At 56.1% G+C, this 20834-nt stretch overlaps 2 protein-coding genes across 2 annotated transcripts; both read left to right on the top strand.

The window, feature by feature from the left end:
- Window positions 1-1079: 1079 nt before the first annotated feature.
- BESB_077730 (DNA excision repair helicase) lies at window positions 1080-10716 on the top strand (the record flags this gene model as incomplete). The annotated part of the gene is made up of 19 exons (XM_029366134.1): window positions 1080-1221; window positions 1666-1751; window positions 2159-2447; window positions 3010-3111; window positions 3592-3894; window positions 4561-4727; window positions 5143-5411; window positions 5593-5977; window positions 6372-6454; window positions 6826-7023; window positions 7268-7388; window positions 7714-7779; window positions 7944-8024; window positions 8339-8490; window positions 8691-8837; window positions 9066-9186; window positions 9544-9597; window positions 9789-9950; window positions 10483-10716. 19 exons carry the CDS (start codon window positions 1080-1082, stop codon window positions 10714-10716), a joined length of 3162 nt encoding a protein of 1053 aa, XP_029217565.1.
- A 5979-nt stretch (window positions 10717-16695) lies between these two features.
- BESB_077740 (guanine nucleotide-binding protein) lies at window positions 16696-19952 on the top strand (the record flags this gene model as incomplete). The annotated part of the gene is made up of 3 exons (XM_029366135.1): window positions 16696-16810; window positions 18574-19244; window positions 19773-19952. The coding sequence occupies 3 exons, from the start codon at window positions 16696-16698 to the stop codon at window positions 19950-19952; spliced, it is 966 nt and encodes a 321-aa protein (XP_029217566.1).
- Between the last annotated feature and the right edge of the window lie 882 nt (window positions 19953-20834).

A 20834-nucleotide genomic window follows, 5' to 3' on the forward strand; every position in this document is an offset into this window, starting at 1 on the left:
TTCACGAGAGACACGACACGCGTTTCTTCGTGCGTCTCATCACCTGCAAGCCATGCTTTATTATTCTGCTGGCGGAGTCTTCAGCGACTTTCTTAGCAACGAGCTCGCGCGCTCAACCCGGTGGCTACTCTAGCGCGGACGAGCCCGGACTCGACGACGGACTGTCGTACTTTGCTTTCGCTTGTGGTATGAGACAGGGCTTTCTAGACGAAAACCTTTTGGTGTAGTTGACCCTATGAATTGCGGCTCCTCTTCTTTCCGCCCGAGTAACTCCACAGACGTTGCGCCCAGATGAGAGACGCTGTCGATTGAGCCCTCCACTGAGCACAAGACGGAATGCATAAATGAGGGCGCGACGATACTGTATTTTTGCTCTCTCTATAGTCCCTACCGCTGCCATCCTTGCCGGCACTAACGTGGAGACGCTATCTTCACGGAAGCTGCCGGTCTACCATCACACTGAGTAGCATGCTCCTCTGGAGGATGCTTCCGGCCGGTTCGGGTTCCTGCGTTTGTTATCCTGATCACATCTCGACTTTTTCCGTGCTCCCTAGTAACTAGCCGTGTGACATTCCTTGCTTTGTTCGCCTGTCTCACCGGTGTTTTGCCTCGTACATTCATCTGCGCTGACCCTTCGCGTGCGCTGCGTTTGTCTTCTTGCGACCCATCTGACCCACTTCGAACGAAGGATAGCCGCTGGATCTGCGTTTCTGTTATGGCCGCCAGTTTTGTGCGCGCAGCGACGGAGGGTTGGGGCGTGCGTGACGAGAGGTTTGCGAGAGGGCAGGCGTGCAAGGGACTTTGCGCGAGTTCGCCAGAAACCCAGGAAGCAGCTCCAGGGCCTGGTAGTTTCTAGGCGCGTCGCCCCCGCTGTTTGCCTTGTCTACGTCGATCTTTCCGCCTGCAACAACTGCCTGTCTCAAAACCTGCGGCCCTGTCTGGCTTGGCGCCGCCGAGTGAGGTGAAAGAAAGCTTTTCAGCGGAACTTCAGCGCCGAGACGGCGAGGGGCCGTCGCGCGTCTGTGGAGCGCTCCCGCCTGCCGTGGCTCTCTTCTCCTGTCCTTTCGTCGCTGAGGAAGATGGTCGTCTTCCAGGTCGACGAGGTGACGGTCTACTTTCCGTACGACTACATCTACCCTGAACAGTATGCTTACGTCCGTGCACTCAAACAGACGCTGGACGCCAAGGGCCACGCGGTTCTCGAGATGCCCACGGGCACCGGTGCGTCTCCGCTCTGCGGGAGGATCCTGCTGAATTCAACTCCGCTGACGACAAAGGGGGCAAACGTCAGCGAGATAGCTGAGCTGCGCTCGAAAGCCGAGCCCGTTGACAAACAGCGCACAGAGCGTCGTTGACTCGAGAGCCAAGCGTCACAATGACCGGGCGAAGCTGTATGCGTGCGGACGTGCATTTGGTCTACACGTATGAATATACGCGTCCTTGTGCAGTCTGCCTGGGCACCTTTCTGTCTGGACTCACCCTGTCTGTGGACGCTCTTTCTTAGTGGCGAGGCGACTTAGCTTCAACCTACCCAACCCGGAATATTGGGAGTACTACGTATGATAAGATTGTGCCTCTCGTGCGCCGGCTCCCGCTCTTCATGTGGCAGTTCGCCCCTAAACCCTTTCGTCTCTCGTCTCTCGCATGTGGTGTCTCTGTCTTCAGGCAAAACCGTCGCTCTGCTCTCCCTGCTGACGTCCTACCAGCTCGCGCATCCCCAACTCGGGAAGATTCTCTACTGCACTCGAACGGTGAGTCCGCGCTTCCAGGGCCTTTCACGCGCGGGGCTGCAGCTCTCGTCAAATCCCTCTTTTCCTCCCCCCGCCAGACTGTATCTGTGCCGCGTGTCTGTTTAGACTCCGCCCTTCTTCTCGCTGCGCTGACTCCATTCACAGCTGCGCTGAGAGCCGTTTCATGCGCCTCGAGCTGGACGCCTCTGCCTCTGTTTCGCTGCTCGATTGCGCGTTCCAGCCCTGAGCTTTCTCCTCCGACCAGCCTCCTCTGCGTCTTTCTGTTTCCAAGGCTGCCTCCCTCCTCCTGCGCAGCGCATGCCAGCGCCCTCCAGCACCCTGCGTCGCAGCAGGGCCCTCACCCGGGCTCCAGCTATGACTACTTCACGTGCAGCTGAGAGCTCGTTTTTCTGCCGTTTGTGTACCAGGTGCCCGAGATGGAGAAGGCGCTGATGGAGCTGAAGGGCGTGATTGACTACCGCATCGAAGAGATCCGGAAGGAGCGAGAGCGCAAGGTGCGCAAGGAGAGTTCCGCGGCGTCGCCGCCAGCTTCGCCGACCGCCGCTGCGACGGAGGCGGTCGGACCGAAGCCTGGAAACTGCGCCAGCGATCCCGGCACAGCGGGGAAGGGGCGCGCGCCCGCGCCCAGCTCACCAGCCGTCCCTGGGCGGCGAGACCCCGGGGAAGAGGCTCCTAAAATCGGCAAGGATATGACAAGTGAGGCGGCGCTGGCGATGTCTTACCGCAGCTGAGGGGTGGGCGGGAGGGGGGGGAAGGCGACTGTGAGACTGAAGGCAGTCTGCAGTCCAGAGGCAGGAGGCACGAGCGGACACACGTTGGCACGGCGTGGGCACATGAGGCGGGAATCAGGAGTAGATGCGTGCGTAGTTCACAAACTTGGGTGTGCGTAGAGACGCACGCAAACGCCCCACTAAAGACCGTCTAGGTGGCAGCTCTTTCGTGTGCGTAGAGGAGACCTACGGGCTTCGGACACCATGCGCGCGCGAAACCGGAGACACTTCTCAGTCACTCGTTGTTCGCATCCAATTCCCCGTTCGAACGCTGCGAACTCAGTCTGCACTCTTGTCTTCGGTGCAAAGCCGTGCGTGGCGGAGATCTGACAGCGAATAAGGCCGGTTTTGCTTCCGAAACGAAGGACGCTGTGCGGATATGGCTCAGCTGCCGCTTTGCGAGCCGATGGAGGAAGCGGCTTCGCTGTCCACGGGCACACGCAAGAGCCAAGCGCGCGAGTTTTGTTTCGCGATCTCCCGGTTCGCAGGCGGCGGGTACATCCTCGGCGTTGGTCTCTCTGCGCGACGGAACATGTGCATCAATCCGGCAGTGTGTCAGCAGCCGGACCGAGAAAAGATTGACGAGTCATGTAAGAACCAAGCAGCCATATCAACCATTTTGCTCGACCGTCATTTCCTCCAACTCTGCTGTCCATTTCTGCCTTCCATCGTGGAGTAGCGGGTGTCTCTCTAGGCGGTTTCGCATAGCAACGACGCGTACGCGGTGCCCGTTTTTCCGCGAGAACGGGGCAGAGACGGGCTTACCGAGAGCTGCAGAGGATCGGTAGACCCGCGCTGTATCGCGCATCGCATCCGCGCATCCTTCTCAGGAGCGCGGGAGACGCGGGCACGAGGCGAGTGTCTCGTTCGTTTCTGTTCCTTCCTTCTGATGCGCGGGCCTCCACGGCTGAGAGTCTGGATCGGCGGACACGCTGCGTCGCGTCGGCTACGTGTCTGTTGTGCCTAGCGCCTGGAAAGACGATTCGGCCCCTTCGTGTTCCGTGGGAGTGTGGCGGCATTCCGCAGACGTCCGCCTTCCCAGCCTCTTGCCGTTTCGTTTCTGCGCCCAGGTCGACAACTGACAGCCCCGTGGGTGCGCCAGCGCTACCTCACCAGCTACAACCCGCCCACGGCGCGCCCGCTTTCGGCCCCTCGCGGGTCGGCGGAGCCCGACGGCGAGGCTCCGGCCGCGGACATCGAGAGCCTCGCCAGCTGCGGCGGGGGCGAATCTCGGCGCGGCGGCAGTCGCGAAGCAGAAAGGCTCGAGGCGATTGCGTCAAACGAAGAGGCCGAGCCGGGGCACTACTCGCCCTCGCTCTGTCCGTGGTACGAGAACTTGGACCGATACTTCACCCCGCAGTTCTTCCCCGCTGGTGAGGAAGAGAGAGAGAGAAGAGAAGCAGAAGAGTGTGACAGAGAGAGTGGCGCTTTGCGAGTCACGCCCGAGGAGAGTTAGGGGGAGTCGTGTGGCGGGGATAGGCGGCTGAGAGCGGCAAGCGAAAGACTCGTGTGGTGGGACAGAGACTCAGCGGGAAGGGCAGAGGGGCTGAGAACGCGGAAGAGAGCGCAGGAACGGAGCGAGAAGGGCCGCGAGGTGGAAAGCAACAAGAGGTCGTGCCTGTCTCGCTCTCGGGGGACACGCTGAGACGCCCATCGCCTCTGCTTCGCTTTGTTTTTGTTGAGAGTCCGCTCCGGCGCCTCTTCTGTTTGCGTGCGAGTCTCCATCATCTCGCCTTGAAGGCGGCGCATGTCCCGTCCCCGTGTCCACTAGGTCTCTCCTTTTTTGTCGACGCCCGCATGCCTCGTCCGCTCCTCTCTCGCTACTCTTCGGTTCCTGCAGGGTCGTCTGTGTAGGGTTTAGGGTTCACGGTTCGTGCTGGGTCTGTCGCAGTCGTGAGGAGAGAGACGGCGTCACGGAGGCGTGCGAAGCTGTTTTGAACAGTGGAACTTGATTGCAAGGTGGGAGGCAAAGAGCGACGGAGAGAAGGAGCAACGACGTGTCGTGTCTTGTGTGGCGTCGCGTGTCCTCTCATGTCCAGGCGTGTATACCATTGAGGAACTGAAGATTGCCGCAGGGAACTGGCGTCACCCCATTCTCAACCGGAGCCTGCCCTTCTGCCCGTATTTCCTCGCACGTCGGCTCCTCCACATCGCCAACGTTGTCGTCTTGAACTATCAGTACATTCTCGACCCCAAGGTCTCGCAGGTACGTCCGCGAGTTGTCAGTCTTTCCATCCCCTTCAAAGTTCTTTCCTGTTTCGCTTTCAGCCTCACCTCCCTGCAGGTCCCGCTGCCCGGGGTCTCCGCCTATGACTGCGCCTTCGATTCCGCGTCCTTGCGGCAGTTACCTCTGCAGCTGCGTGCGGCCCTCTGTGTCTATCATGAAGCCTCAGTTTTTGCGCAGCGCGCTCAATGTCTGTCGAGCTTCTGACCTGCCCCGGCTTTGAGGCCCCCGGGCTGCGGCCTCTCGCGTTCTGGCATCCCTTCTGCAGCATTTCGCGTCTCAGGGTTTGCATGCGATAGACGGTACGGGGGCGAGGCGCGGTGCGGTGTGGCTGAGTCCTTCGGTTTGTGTGCGCGTGCCCCAGAGCGCTTCGTTTTTTTCGCGTGTGGCTCTACAGGCCGCGCTGCTGTCGCCGCTGCCTGACGGGATCTCGGCCTCGCACACGACGGGCGCTCAGTCGCGCTCGACGTATTCGAATCCGTATCAGCCGCAAGGCGCCGGCGGGCTGGTGAACGAGGAAGTCCAGTACGAGGGCTCTGTCGTGGTGTTCGACGAGGCGCACAACATCGACAATGTCTGCATCGAGGCGTTGAGTGTGAATATCAATCGCTCCGTGATGGAGGCGGCGCTGCGGAACCTGAGTCAGCTGGCGGAAAAAATCGAAGAGTGAGTCTCTTGGGCGGGAGTAGCGTGAGTTCGGACGTTTTCCGACTTCCTTGCGTGTGGCGGGGGAGGCGCTTGAGCCCTGCAGTCGATGCACACGAGGCCATTGGCACTCTGGTGCTCTCCCGGTCGGATGCTTCAGAGGGGCGTCGTATCGCTTTTGCGCTCCTGTGGGGGTTCGCAGAGTGAAAAAGGAGGACGCGGAGCGCCTGCGCGAGGAATACGAGAACCTGATACGCGGCCTCAAGCGCCGACGTGAAGACGAGGAAGGAGCCTCTGCGTCCGCCTCTTCATCATCGTCTTCGTCGTCGTCTTCTTCCTCGTCCTCGGCTGGCGAAGGCACGCGGAGCGAGGCGGAGGAGCTCTCGCGGGGTGGCGAAGATAGAGCAGAAGGAAACGAACCTGCTTCGTCGGGCTCCGGGGCGGAGGACAAGCCAGGGGAAGTGACTAAGGGCAAGAAGAGACCCGCAGAAGGCCAGAGATCTTCGGGCGCAAGGTTCATTCTGGAGAACGAGACACTCGATCTTCTGGCGAGCCCTCTGCTCCCCGAAGACGCTCTGATGGAGCAGGTGATGGTAACGCACAACTTCCATACACAGTTTCCGGAACGAGAGAGAGAGAGAGAGTCGGTTTGTTTTCAGCACGTCGCCCGTTCATATTGGTGTATATATAGCAGCGTGTCTTGTAGTCGTGAAGAGACACAGCCACACGTATATTTAACTGTTCGCAGATGCATGCCCGCACGTGTATATATATATATATATGTTTCTGTGTATGTGATACTGTGGTGTCAGCTGGTTGTCTCTCGCTTCCAAGTCCCTGCATCTGGATTCCTTGGCTGCCGCGAGCCTCTACCCCTGTGTGGAGAAGACCGCATGGTTAGAAAACACGCTCGCAGTCAGGATTCACCAACACGCGCGTTGCAGTGTCCGTCCGACGCCTCTGTTTCTTTGCATTTTCCAGGCCGTTCCGGGCAGCATTCGGAAAGCCGAGCACTTCGTCTCTCTCATGCGTCGCATTGTCTCCTACCTAAAGTCTTACATCAAGTGAGGAAACTCAGGAAGGGCGAGGAGACCCAGCAGGTTTCTATGAACAGATAGAAGGAGGCGCGAGCGATAGTGAAGCGGAGCCAGAGAGATAGACAGGAGCGAACGCGCGCAGTTTTTCTGTCTCTACATGCAGCGGCAGTTTGCATCTGCACTCGTTCTCCTGTGGCAGTGTGCGTTCGTCCGCTGTGTCGTCTCTGCTTCGATGTCGCCTCACTGTCTCGGGCTCTTCGGAAAAGGCGGAGGGCCATGACCCTGCGTCTGGGGATTTTCTGGAGGCGCGTCTGTGTGGGTTACCGACGCGTCTTTGCGCGGTGCGCTCTCCCAGTTCCCTGCCTCGCCGCGCTCGATTTGCTGTCGTTGCGGCGCAGGATCTACGAACTGAAGAGCGAGGGGCCTCTGTCATTTCTCCACATGTTTGAGAAGGAGACCCATATCGACGCGAGCTTGCTCAAGTTCTTCTACGACCGCCTGAAGAGCCTCTTCAACACGCTGCAGATCACCGAGGTCGAGTCGTACGCGCCACTGACGCTGGTGGCGGACTTCTGTACACTCGTGGCTACTTACTGGTACGCGCCCTAGGAACGTCCTGGCCGCCTCCGGTTTGCTTCAGTCGCCGGAATCCGGCGATCTGTTTGGTTTCTGGTTTTCTCTCCCTTTGATGCTCTGTGTGCACAGTTTCTTTCGCTTCACAATGTGGCGGTTTCACTGCGTCCTTGAGCGCGACGGGCCTGCTGCCGAGGCTTCGCGGCTGCCCCTGTCTCGACGCGTGGGCTGTGTGCGTTGCGCGTATTGAATGCCCTACTCATACAGCGAAGGGTTCATTCTCATCTGCGACCCGTATCCGGAAGCTGTCGGCTTGTACGACCCTCTTCTCCAGCTCTCTTGTCTGGATGCCTCGCTGGCGATGCAGCCGGTCCTGAAGCGCTTCCAGGTGAGCTGCACGCACGCCACAGTAGGGTCTGGGACCCAGGGCTGAGGCCTTTCTGATTGTGCTAAATCGCCTTGAGAAAAGCGCCTCTAGAGTCTCTAGTGTAGAATGCGTTTCGTCATTCCTGACACGTTCCTCTCCGTCCGTAGACAGCTGTCCGTAGAGAGCTTTAGGGCTCTTAGAGGCTCTTCGCCCTCATTGCTTCCACCCTAGTACCATGTCCCAGGAATTTTTGTTCTGCCTCGAGCAGAAGGAGAGCTCCTTCGTTGCGAATCCCACGTGATTCGTGAACTTGTTTTCGTTTTCCACACGTTCCTGTGCCTTGCAGTCACTCATCTTGACATCCGGAACGATTTCGCCTCTCGAGTTGTACCCGAAACTCCTCAATTTCGTGGTAAGCCGCCGTCGGTCACACGCGTTCGCGCACTGCGTCGCAACACCGCGGCTCTCTGCACCTTAGGTGCGTGTCGGCGCTGGCGGCTGAGGCCTCAACCGCGAGAGGCTCTCCGGGCCATCATCCGGATTTACACGGGGTCTGTGTTTTGCCTGTAATCTCAGCCGGTGGTCACCGAGTCCTTTCCGATGTCGCTGGACCGGAACTGCATTTGCCCATTGATCGTCGCCCGCGGATCCGACCAGGTAACTTCGTGGTTCGATCAGAAGGTGGAGGGGCGGTTCAGGGCATCCTGCAGATGGAGATTTGTCGGCTGTCAATAATGGCCCAAGGCGTGTTTGAGGAGCTCAGGCGTCCATCCCTTCATGTGTCGAGGGCGGTCAGGAGACGCATCTCGTGGTGTCGTTTCTATGGGATGAGGCGAGAGACGTGTGAGTCGTGATGACATTCTTGTCTGCATGCTGTAGGGAATTTGTTTGCGGGTGTTTTTTTGCTTCGCTGTTTGTGCTTCATTCCGTGCGGTGTGTCCTGCTGGCGTCGCGATCCCGTTTGTCTGCAGGTTCCTCTGACGTCAAAGTTCGAATATCGCCATGACATGAATGTCTTGAGGAACTACAGCAACCTGCTGATTGACCTGTGCAAGCACGTGCCAGACGGTCTCGTCTGTTTCTTTACCTCGTACTCCTATATGGAGTCTGTTCTGTCAAACTGGTACGCTCGCGGGAGTTGCCCTGAAGTCCCCTTTTATTGTCGGGGCTTCTTCCGGAGGCTCAAAGTTCCGACTTCCCTGCACAGGCTTTGGCTGTGCACACTTGCGATCAAGCGTAGAATGGAAGAGGAAAAGAAACGGTGGGGGTCTCTGCGTTTTTCTTGACTCTAGTCAGGAGTGGCTGGTTTGCAATTTTACACAGGTATCACAGCGGGGTCCTGGCGCAAGTTCTGGACTACAAGCTCATCTTCATCGAGACCAAGGACGTCGTGGCGACAACGCTGGCGCTTCACAACTTCCGACGGGCGTGCGAATGTGGTCGCGGCGCGGTCTTCTTCTCGGTCGCACGGTATGGACGGCTCCAGCAGGAGAAGGGAGGTTTTTCGCCGGTGTTTTGCGTTCGGCCATCTCCAGTCGAAAAACACGACAGCCAGTAGATTTGTGTGGGGCCCATGTCGAGGTTGCCCTCGGACTGTCCCACCCGGCGCCTGAAGCACGAGATACGACCAGCGCTTGTATGTCGTCGATTGGCGAATTATGCGGTGTCGTCTCTGTCGTTTGCGTCTTCTGCGTCCAGGGGCAAAGTTGCTGAGGGCATTGATTTTGACCGCCATTTCGGAAGATGTGTGGTGCTCTTCGGCGTCCCGTTCCAGTACACTCTCTCGAGAGTGCTGAAAGCCCGACTGGATTTCATTCGGGTAGGGCTCGCGCTCTGCTCCGTCTGCTGTCGGACGGTGTCTGCGCAATGACTGCTGAAAGCAGACAGCGAAAAGCGGGCGGTGCCTACTCCACACACTGGCAAACGCCATACGATACCATAGCTAGCGTCAGCGCCGAGCGGTTCTCCGAGTTTGCCTTCACGCGGACAGCTTTTTGAAAACCACCAATCTGCTCTACGTTCTACAGAGAAGAGGAGGCGGCAATGACTCTGATGGGTGTTTCGCAGCACAGTTTGGCTCTGTAGCACGTGCGCACAGGCGAGTCGCGTTAAATGGCATCAATATTGCCTCAGCTGTTTCCCCTGATTCAGCTTGTGCTGTGCATATTGTCTTCAGGAGCATTATCAAATTCCAGACAATGAGTTTCTCACTTTCGACGCCATGCGCCAGGTAGGTAACGAACCAGCGGTGATGCGTTACGACTGCACAAATGGAACTGTAGGTTCCGAACTCACCGTAATGCACACGTTTGGATCCGTACAGATGCGGTGTGTGTCTAGTCTTGAGAGACGGGCACTCGCCACTTGGCGCGGGTATTCGCGCTGCATAGGTTTCGCACTTTGTCTCTGTTTTGTGTTCAGGCTGCTCAGTGCGTTGGGCGTGTCATCCGAAGCAAAAACGACTATGGGTTGATGATTTTTGCCGACGCGCGGTACAGCCGTGCTGACAAGCGAAGTAAATTGCCACCATGGATTCTCAAGCATTTGGACAACGCTCACTTGGCCCTCAACACGGAAACTGCGGTAAGAGCTCGCAGGGCGGCGGATTTCCGGTGTGCCTGCTTCATTGCAAGCGGTGTCGACGACCCTCAGCCTAAAATAAGATGTGATGAGAATGTTTGAATATTACGGTGCTATGGTGTGGTCGACCTAAATTGGCTCCCAAAAAACTGCAGACAATGACTAATTTGGTAGTTATGTATACAGGAGAAGCTACTCTGCCACAGAAGGTGGAAGCCGCTAGGAGAAAACCATTTTTGTTGTCGCTGTCTCGATGTTCGTTTGTAGAACGCAGGGATCGTATGCGTGCTGGCCCCGTATTTTCCGACCAGAACAGGCGCGTAGAGCGTAGAGCTCATATGTAGGCACTCCCTGTTACACTTACAAGAACTGGCTTCGTCCGTGAACTACCGTTCACAAAAGAGGGGGGCGTGCAGGCGTCAACGGCAGTTGCGGCCACTTCCGCGGCGCTGCTTCCTGCCTGGAACAACATGGGTGGGCTCTGGTCAATAGCACTGAGACACGCTGTGCGCACCTTTCTCCTGTTCGTATGCAGATAAGTGTCGCTCGAACCTTTCTGCGCCACATGTCCCAGCCGCCTCCGCCTCCTTCGGCTTCCAGACTGGATGCTCGCCAGCTGCAACAACCTCACCAACAGCAAAGCCGCGATGTAGTGCGGCGTCCGCTGATTGTAAGCGGCACTGGTGTTACCTCTCAGCCGAAAGAGGAAGACACAGATATTTCGCCTGAAGCGAGCGGCGCTGATGAGAAAAAGGGCCCTTCCGGGTGACAAGCATGTCAGCAAAAGAAGATGATGGATAGCTGCGTGATTGCAGCCTCGCTAAACAAGGCAAAGCGCCTTCCCGATTGCTCGAGCATTGCACAGTCACAGCCGGGTCGGGAGTGGAACGCCTTAGGCGGTATTCGACCGAATTCGTCGGATTCCAGGTTCCATGTCATCCCCCAATATCATCGGACGTCAGTTTGTCTGCAAAAAGGGGCACAGAAGGCACCTTGCTGACTGTTCCCCCTGTGGGGCGCTTAATGTGGTAACTGTAGTAAATCCCCACGCGCGTGCCGTTCGGTCTGTGTTCTCGCCTCCGCCTATCCGCATGTCCCCGCGGGCCGAATGAAGCCTACCGCGTGGTGGAGTCAGTTGATCAGTTTGATCAGCGGTCCACATGCTCTTTCCGCAACTGTCACTGATCGAGCCGTGCGATCCGGGGATCTTGCTATTTTCCAGCTCGACGCTCTGTAGTTTCTAGATTACGTGCAGCAAAACTCCTCAGCGCGTGCCTATAACCGAAGGGAAGCGCGACCGCTGCTGATTTCGGTTACGGCGGCACTGGCAGATTTCAGCTCGAGGCACCAAGCCTTTAACCATCACCCGTGTAACGTCTCGTAGACATGAAGGACAGCGGCGACCTTGTTCCCCTCCGCCTCACAAAGTTGTGGCAGGAGCCAAGCTGGGGACGGCTGCCTCCTTTTGCCGCTAAATACTTCTTTCTCTTAGGCGCCTAGGTTCGCTAGTTCACCTTACTGGAGGGAAAATATTGTCATCAAATACGGAAAAACACGGTCCTTTCCAATAAAAGCAATTTTGTCATCATCCACGGAGAAACATGATCGCTTCTAAGAAAAGCAACTTGTCGCGCGGGAAATATCGTCACCCAACGGCGTGGTACTTAGTCACTAACGGCATGCTGTATCTGGCATGTTGTATGCGCGAAAGCTCGTGACGGGTATTGTTTTGCACGAACAAAACGCACGCGAGACACGTATCGTCACGTGAAGCGGACTGTCACGGCGCACGGCAAACCTGATGATCGGTGAAAAGGAGGGGCACTTCACACCATTGGGTCCTGTGACAACAGGCAGCGGTTTTCTACAGGCATCGAATGAGCTGTCCAGAAGTGACGTTCTGGAGGCTCCCGCCGTGGCCGGATGTATATCCACCAGGGAGCGATGCCTACAGATTCTTGTTGGTGGAATTGTCCTACGGGCTTGTCGGCGGCATGCGGACAATAGACCACGGCCACAGCCTGAAACTGAGCGCCACCGATCTTTTCTATTTCATGTAGGGAAGGCATCTGACAGGATGAACTCGTGGTGTCTGGCGCTTGCCCTCGTGGGCACTGTCCTATCCTCGGAAGCTGCTCGGATCAGAGATGTCCGCCTCGATGATTCCCCCCCGAAGGCGAAGGAAGCCGCGCATGTCGAGGACGCACTGGTACCGCTAGCTTTGAGCTGTCACGGATTAGCGCAGCGCTGCATTATCCGTTTTCAGACACAAGAACAACCCTTTTTGAACGCATTCACAAAGAGAGTTCCAGCACTGCCCGCTGAACAGACTCAGGTGGGCGGCTCTGGAAGCTCGTAGTCAGGGGGTCCTGAATTGTAGTTTTCTGCTCAGAAACTAGAGTCAAAAGTAATGCAAACTGTGGGGAAGAAAGTGAGCTTGTCTCCTCGGAAATGCACGTCGCGTCGCCGTATGTGGTTCCACACCAGGAGAGGCAGGCTGCAGCAGATGCTGCAACTTGCACCATAGATTTCTCGTAAGTGTGCGGTTCATGACTTTAGAGCAGGACTTATAGAGTGTCCTCCGTAAAAACAGGGCTCCGTGTCCGTTACACTGGCGAAGGAGGGATGCAGAAGGGGGCGGGAACCTGTGTGAAGCACCGAAGTAAGGCTACTACTGCCAGCGGTTCAGCATTGAAACTTATGCAAGAAAGCTCAGGAACTACAAAGGTATAGACGAAAAACAATTTTTGGTGTTCCACTATAGGATAGTGGATGCTTTCTGACATGGAGGATTCTGCGAAACCACTAAGAGTTTCGAATTCTATACTGCCGATGCGTAAGCACCCCTGTTCCGTTAGTGTACTGTGGAGTCTCACATTCCTCTGGTACAGGAAGGCAGAATGGGCAGACAGCTGCGAGGTAACAGAAGACTCGTTTGTGGAAGGCACCGCATTTAACAACGAGAAAATGGCTTTCCCGTCCACTAGGCTTCATGGCCCTGCCAGGGTGACACCGTAGCGGCGTGCCCTTCGGGGTCCCGAGACTGGTCCCAGCCTTGCCCCGAGGGTTTTTCACTCTTGGAGGATCAGGAGACGTGTGAAGCAAGTTAGTACTTGCTTCGCGTGTTCCCGGGTCCGCGTTGACTGTTTTCCTGGATAGACATGGGTGAATACACGGGCCCTTGTGGACTGAGCGTCAGCTTCAAGAACTTCACAGATGAGGCAAAGCGCGACTGGAGCGTAGGCCAACGCAGCTGATGACCTCAACGGGGACCTGTGGCATAGCGCGACGTGCAGGAAACCTGTGGAGTCGATTGGCCTTGCTTTGAGGACTGTACAGTAAGATCTGTAGTTCTTCACGGTACAGGTAGAGCGCACCAACTCTGTCTGCAGGCGAGCTTCAACGCCGTCTGTCCATCGGGATGGTAGGCGCCGCTGGTAAACAACCTAACACCAAACTTACTTACCGATACTACTACAGGCTGTACCTCGGGGACTACAACTGCCAGGCGCCTCCGCACTATCAAGAAAGCGGCCCCTGCGACAAGAAGTGGAATTTCAAGGTTCGATGTTCTATTAATCCGTGCTATCAGGAGAGATATGTTCTTCCAGCACTTCACTCCTGCGATGAAAAGGGAGTTTGAATTCCGATGTCAAGCGAGATTTCCATGTCAGAACACCTGCCCCAAGGACTATTCAGCTGAATGTCCAGCAGGTTGGGGTCTGGATGTCTCTCTCTTGGCATAGTGACGCTGGCATGTCCTCCATTTTCAGGGTGGAAAAAAACCCGAGGAGGCCTCTGTGATGCACCACCAGACTATAGCGCCTGCGGGATTAAGGCGCAGTCGTTCCTGGGGATGACGCGGGGCGACAAGCAAGTGTTTGAGAAGTATGCGCAAGTTAGCACACCGCTTTACCTCAGCTGGTAACTCCGGGTTATAGAGAATGTGACGTAGATTGGCCGTGTGAACGTGAGTCAAAAATCCGTTGCCCACCTCATGCCGTTGCTCATGGGAACTGGGAACTCATCAGAGGTGGCCGCATGTGAAATCGACTGGGAATTCCCGTGCCCTGCAGGTCTGGGTCTGAGTCATGCTTCTGTCCGTCGTGTTTGGAGATGCAATGCTCGTTGATAGGGTGGCAAGTTAAACTGCCAGCAGGCCGACCATATGACGAAGTGATGAAAACGCGGTACTTCAAGGTGAGAGCCCCCTGTATGTCACGAGCAACGCAAGGCAAAGATATGATATCGAAAACAGGGAGTGAGCTGCGTTCCGCCGGAGAAGATAGAAGCTGGACACTGCAATAGTGTGGAGGAGTTTGTGTCCGAGGAGGACAAAAGGAAGTGGTCTTCCCTCTGCAGTCAATCCTGGTGAGGCAGTGCGGTCGGCTGTAGGGTTGGCTTCGAGTCATCTCATTGTGGAATCCCTCAGGCCGTGCAGAGAAGTAACCCGCCGACCGTACGTACAACGCGTTCCCTAGGGTTGCCATATTATTTATACCGCCTGCTTATAGGGGACTGCAAGGGATTATCATGCTGCCCAGCGGTGGGTGTGTATTGCCAATTCTTAAGCCTACAAACACTCAAGATCCCCACTGCAGGCGTTAAATTAAGGAAGGGCCCTCGGTACGGTTGACAATGCGTGCTTTGTCGTTCGATGTTATTCGGTCGCCTCAGTGAGCCCACCCCGGTTACAGACGAAAGGTATGCAGGCCTGTGACAAGCCATTACATACCCTAGGGTATCATCCTCTTTACTCAGGGAGACAGGCAAGCATGGGGCAGTCAAACACGGTAGGCACGCTGTAGAGGGAATGCTGCGATGTTATTACGTTTTCCGAATGGCGCAGAGACTGGTGAGATATTGCCGCGGGAGCCAACTCCCCTTTTTGAGTGGGTGGTTGGCAAGAAGGAAAGGACGGCTGTTCCGAAAGCCGCTCCCACCTTGGCTGCCCTTGCTCTCAGAGAAAGAGAAGTACGGAACTCCACGGGCGCGATATTAGAAAGGAGCAACGAGCGTGCGTGCAGAACCAAGCCACTGCACCAGAAAAGACGCCGTACATCGGTATGTGAGTGCGGCATCGAGGCACATGCGAGCTTTCAGTGCTTCCGTGATTCAGCCCCCCGCGGTTTCTATGGCGGACTCATCGTGGGATATCATCTCATCGGTAACTTTTGATGCCATATTAACCGGAGAGTTTCTTACCAAGGCGTGTCCTTCCGCAGGTTCGGAGGCATAGTTCCACTGTGAGCAGAGAATGCGGAGTGGAGCCTGCAGTTCATGGCCTGCCGTTGGATAAACTCACCTTCCAATATAGAAACGTGAAACGGGAGATGCGCAGCTGTTGCAAGATTCAGTGGCAACCTCGCAGTGAGCTTGATGAAGCCGCGAACCCAGCGGATCGTTAAGCCGCGCACCGGCGTATTGGTATCAATACATCTGGTTTAGCTATACGATGTCCAGAACACTACAGGAAGATAATATGCTAGTGAGAGCTGGTTAGGCTGAGGTGACTTCTGAACCTGTTAGAGACATCTAGCAGGGCTGAGCGAAACCCTTAACCTCTGGGCTGCTCTAGATCCGTCAGCCACACGAAAGCATTATTGGGCCTAGCATAACACTTATCGAAGCAGATACCGACACGGAAGAATTACGTATCCCAACGATCTCATCGCTTCGCCAGGATGTCCAGTACCTCTAAGTGGTTGGCGGAGTCTTCACTGGACTATCCATAGCTTGAGACGCTGCAGGAAGGGCGATGGGAAATTCTGTTTTCGTGTTGCCCAACTTTTGTGCGAAAGTTAAACTTGATACCCCCTGAAAGTTCTGCGCGGGCTGTGGCAGTGGCAGTCCTAACAACCACCTGATTCGGGGGACAAAGACACCTTAAATACGCTGCGCGATCTACAGCACAGTCCAGATGTGGAAGGATGCCGCTACTGACCCGGAAAAAAGTGAATGATTATGCTGGTCGCTCTCCGTTTCAGATATAAAAGTGGTATGAGAATCTGGGTTACTCTCCACCGATCGTTTAGGTTTGCATGTGAACAAAGGCGAAAACGCGCTGACCATGAAAGGATGCATTAACATCCGCGCTCGCGGGATGTGTCGACCTCGGCAATGGCACAGATTTTTCGTGGCCATAAAATCTTCTAGCGTTTGAAGGAAAACCAAATGGTTTTGGGTTATTCATGGGTAACTCTGTCCTAGTGCTGCAGAACCGTCCACCCTGCGGCGACTTCTCGTCGTGAGCAAGAGCTGCGTCCACCGGCAGGTGTTTCGACGTCAACTGGGGCGATGACGTTTTCTGAGTTCTATTGGGGCGCGCTCCCATCGTCGGCTTACACAGTGAGCCGAATAGACCGCGCAGCCGATTCGTGTGAGTGACTGACGAATGAACGGCGACGCCCACAGGAGCCGGGGGGGGGGGGGGGGGGGGGGGGGGGGTTTTCTCAGCACAGCACGCTGCTGTTCGTCCTTTAAAGGGCGAAGCATAGTTGCCGTCCCGCTTGTGGCTGGTGTAAACATGCCTGTCTCCCTTTTCGTTTTCTTCGTGTGGGGGGCCTCAGCATGTCGCTCTCCTGAGCTTCTTCTTCCGCTCTCTCATCCTAGGCATCCTTCGAGCCGGATGATAAACGAGGTTTTTGCGAGGGGGTCTCTGCGCTGTCGTCTTTCCCTTCCTCTTTTTTTCCGTCTTGTGTCTCGTTTTTCTCTGCGAAGGCTTTGTTTTGCTGTCCCCCCTGTCAAAATGTCGGGTGAATCTCCCCTCGAGTTCAAGGGTGTCCTGGAGGGACACACCGATTGTGTCACGGCCATTTCGACCCCCTCTCAGAAGTCCAACACAATCGTTTCCTCCTCCAGAGGTGAGCATCTTTTCTCTTCTTTGAAAACTGACAAGATCTACACCATTTCAGGTGGTGGTTTATCGAAAGAAGGGGCCGCCAGTTGGCGATGACATCGGGAAAGAGAGTCCGGACATTGGGGAGATTTCCTCACGCAAAGTGGGGAAACCTTTGTCCCTGCTATACCCCTTTTCTTCCTCGCTTTTCAGCGCTTGAGTCCAGCAGTGTGGCGGACAACAAGGGAAAACGCTTGTGAGAGAAGAAATTTCTGTGGGAGGGAGGACTGTCGCTTTCGAAGGCTCAGGCACGCCCGCCGTCGCTGGGGATGTTTTCCTTTCCCCCAGCGAGTCCTCGCATCGGCCAGAAATGTCGGTTCCTTATGTGTACTACTGCACCGCTTCCTCACGTCGGCAAATCTGGACAGTTCGAAATTTACAATTGCCTGCCTTCTGTTATTTTTGCATCTTCGTGATTCTAGCTCTGGGTCGGATGCGGCTGTGAAAAATCGGCGGGAAGCTATCCGTTGAGGTTCCGGCCGAGCTCTTCCCTTGTTGTCTGTGTATTAGCCTTCCCGGTTTCGAGCATATCCACGATGGGCGCGAGGATCTCGTTTGATTCCTCACAGAAACCGCGCTTGTGGCTACAACGAAACCAAGAAAGTATCGAGGTCATGACCTAATTCGGGAATCGCGCAAATTATGGACGGTTCTCGTGGCAGACATGGTCTTTGGACAGATACTTTGGCACGCTTTCATCGAAGTTAGAGGCTGATTCCTTAAGCGACTTTGGGAGTGTCGCGCGTGCGTTGCAGCTCTCGTCACGGGGGCAGGGAGGGGTGACGCTGCTCAGCGTGACTTGAGTGCGGGTATGAGCGTAGGAATCCGTCCGCTCGGCGTCTTGCGCTGTTTGAGCTTCGCCTTCACGAGAAGTGTATCTAAGAAGTGCCATCGGCTCTGGCAGTACGTGGCGGCGGAGGGATGACCCCGGAAGTCCCAGCTCACTCGCAGGCCGTGAGGCCATTGACGAGAGACCTTCCAAACGGGCCTCTTCGAAGGCCCTCTCTGAGAGTCGCTGCAAGTGTTGATTCTGCATTGTGATTCCCTGTGCCTTGAGGCAGCAGTCTGGTGAAATGTTTTTGGAAATATGGCTGTGCTTGAACGACTCATTTGTGCGAGTGGCTGCATTTGTCTATGAGCAAGCCAGTGGAGCCTTGGCTCCTCGTGCCGACTGACTCTGCTCGCTCTCGCAGCAGAGGTTGGCTGGCGTCACTGGCGAGGGATGAACCCGGAAGATCCCAGCTCACGCCGACGCTCTTTCGAGCTTCTGACGAGCAACCTTCCAAGCGGAGAAATCTCTTCTCCGGCTGATTTCCGCTGTGACTCAGCATGTAGATGTCGCCACTTGTGCTTTTTCCCATGTGGTGTCGAGCATATCCTCATAGTTTTCTGGGAGACTCTTCTCCCTCGTGCGATTTGGGGCTACAGCGGCACCAAAATGAATTCAGCATTTCCACGCGCAGGCTGGTTTTCGTGAAAACGCAGACGGCCACTGTGTTAATGCGGTACACGACTGTCTTCAGTCCTGTCGGCATTCCCGGGGAGCGTGTGTTGGCTTCTCTTTTGGTGCGTGCTTCGCGTTTTTCCAACGGTGTTCTCTAGTGGCGCAGCGGCTCTCTTTTCACGGTTCATGTGCTCTGGACGATTCGCCGGGTGGCGTCAACTTGCGTTTCGTGGGCGTATTATGCCAGCTGTGTTGCATTTGCCGGTCTCTGTGTGTTTTTGCAGACCACAAGGTGATTGTGTGGACTCTGAACGAGAACCCGGACGACACCGGCAGCGTTGGCTACGCGCGCCGCGCGCTGACGGGTCACTCGCAGTGCGTGCAGGACGTCGTGATCAACAGCGACGCGCAGTTCGCGCTTTCTGGAAGCTGGGACAAGACCCTGCGCCTGTGGGATTTGAACCACGGTGTGACTGTGCGCTCGTTCCAGGGCCACACCAGCGACGTCAACTCCGTCGCGTTCAGCCCCGACAACCGCCAGATCGTCTCTGGTTCGCGCGACAGAACGATCAAGCTGTGGAACACGCTCGCGGAGTGCAAGTACACCATCGTCGACGACCAGCACAATGACTGGGTCTCCTGCGTCCGCTTCTCGCCCTCGGCCAGCAAGCCGCTGATCGTCTCCTGCGGCTGGGACAAGCTCGTGAAGGTCTGGAACCTGAGCAACTGCAAGCTGCGCACCAACCTCGTAGGCCACACGTCCGTGCTCTACACCGTCACCATCTCCCCCGACGGCTCGCTGTGCGCGTCCGGAGGCAAGGACGGCGTCGCCATGCTCTGGGACGTCAACGAGGGCAAGCACCTCTACTCCCTCGACTCGAACTCCACCATCAACGCCCTGTGCTTCTCCCCCTGCAACTACTGGCTCTGCGCCGCCACCGACAAATCCGTCAAGGTACGCGGCGCGCAAAAGACAAAAGATGCATCGCTGTCAGCCGCAGCATACATATATATGGGTGTACATGTGCAGTTGAGCCTTCCGTGCTCCGCGCCGATGTGTAGGCAGAGTTTCTAGGATGAGAACTCATTCCTCGTCTTGAAGCCCGCAGCGACACAGTTTCGTCGCGCCGTCGGACTCAGCTCTGGCGTGCTGCAGTGATTCTTGGTCGACTGATGCGGTTTGAAAAAAAACTTTTGGCTGACATGAAACCTGCACTACGATGAACGGTATAACGTTCACTTCAGCTTCGTTTTGAGCTCGCACTCTGCGCAGTCGGACCACTTGCAGAGTTTCCGGTCTAAATCTTTATGTTTTATACTGTTCACTGCGTTGTCCGTCGTGGATATTGTTGCGGTTAGCGTTGTCAGGGTTACTGAGACTCGTTTGTGCTCGGCATCCCGCATGTTTTGTGTGCTGTTTCCGCCGGCAGTCGGGGTATCTGTTCTTGAATGCAGTTGCTTTGGTTTTGTGTTGCTTTGTCAGATCTGGGATTTGGAGAACAAGAACGTCCTCTCCGAGATCACCCCCGAGAAGACCAACCGCAGCGGCGCACCCTGGTGCACGTCCCTGAACTGGTCGCACGACGGTCGCACTCTCTTCGTCGGTACCTTCACCGGTGCTATCAACGTCTACGAGGTTTCCTCCGAGCAAGTCACCGCCTAGATGGCTGCTTACGTTAGGCAGGAGCCGCCGTGGCGGGGAACGGAGAACTGGTGGAATTAGACTGGGACAGACAGGGGAAGGTCGCAGAGAAAACTCACGGCAACTTTTCGACACGCGTAACATGTAAGGTACTCACCTCGAGACAGACAAAAACTGAAGGGAGATTGCACACGCGTTTGCCTCGGACTGCGGAGAAGCAGCATCCACAGACTCGAAGCAACCGCTCAGACGGCGGTTGAGTGTAGGGACTTGGATAAGAGGAAGGAGGGGAAGAGAACCAGTCGAGCTTGTATGACGAGAGTGTGTCTTTTCCTTCTTTCACATTGTGACTGGTGGACATGTCGGATGCCGTTCGATGCAACTTGGCAACGCGTGGAGCTTGTGCTGCTCTCAACCTCGAAAGCTTTGGCTGTCACCCCCCGCCCTCGCCCCCGCTGACCGCTGTTGCGGTGCAGCTTTCGCTGCTTTCGGATATACCTTGCATGCCCCGCGACCTCATTGGCAACAAAGAGGGCTCTACAGCTACGCCAGCTCGTGTCATTGGTCGCTGGTAGCGAAATCACAGGTTCACATCTACCAATGTAGCACACACAACGCAGCACTGCTGAACCAGCACACAAGCGAGATCCCGGCATCCGAACAGCAGACCCATGCCACGAGCTTAATAGAAGCAACTCGTATGCCCACAGAACCGCCAGTTATCAAATTTGCAGAAGCTGCGGGGGCGGTCAGCTCGCATCTGCATGAAGACTAAGCACCGATGAAATACTTCGTCACACCTCTAAGGCATAACACGGGTTGTGGGTTGGTTGAGGAAAAGCGAAGCACCGGCATCTTTTTTTCAGTTTAACCTCAGCAGATAGGAGACTGCCTTTCTTGTCC

This window comes from Besnoitia besnoiti, chromosome VII, assembly GCF_002563875.1.
Source record: "Besnoitia besnoiti strain Bb-Ger1 chromosome VII, whole genome shotgun sequence".
NCBI lineage: Eukaryota > Apicomplexa > Conoidasida > Eucoccidiorida > Sarcocystidae > Besnoitia > Besnoitia besnoiti.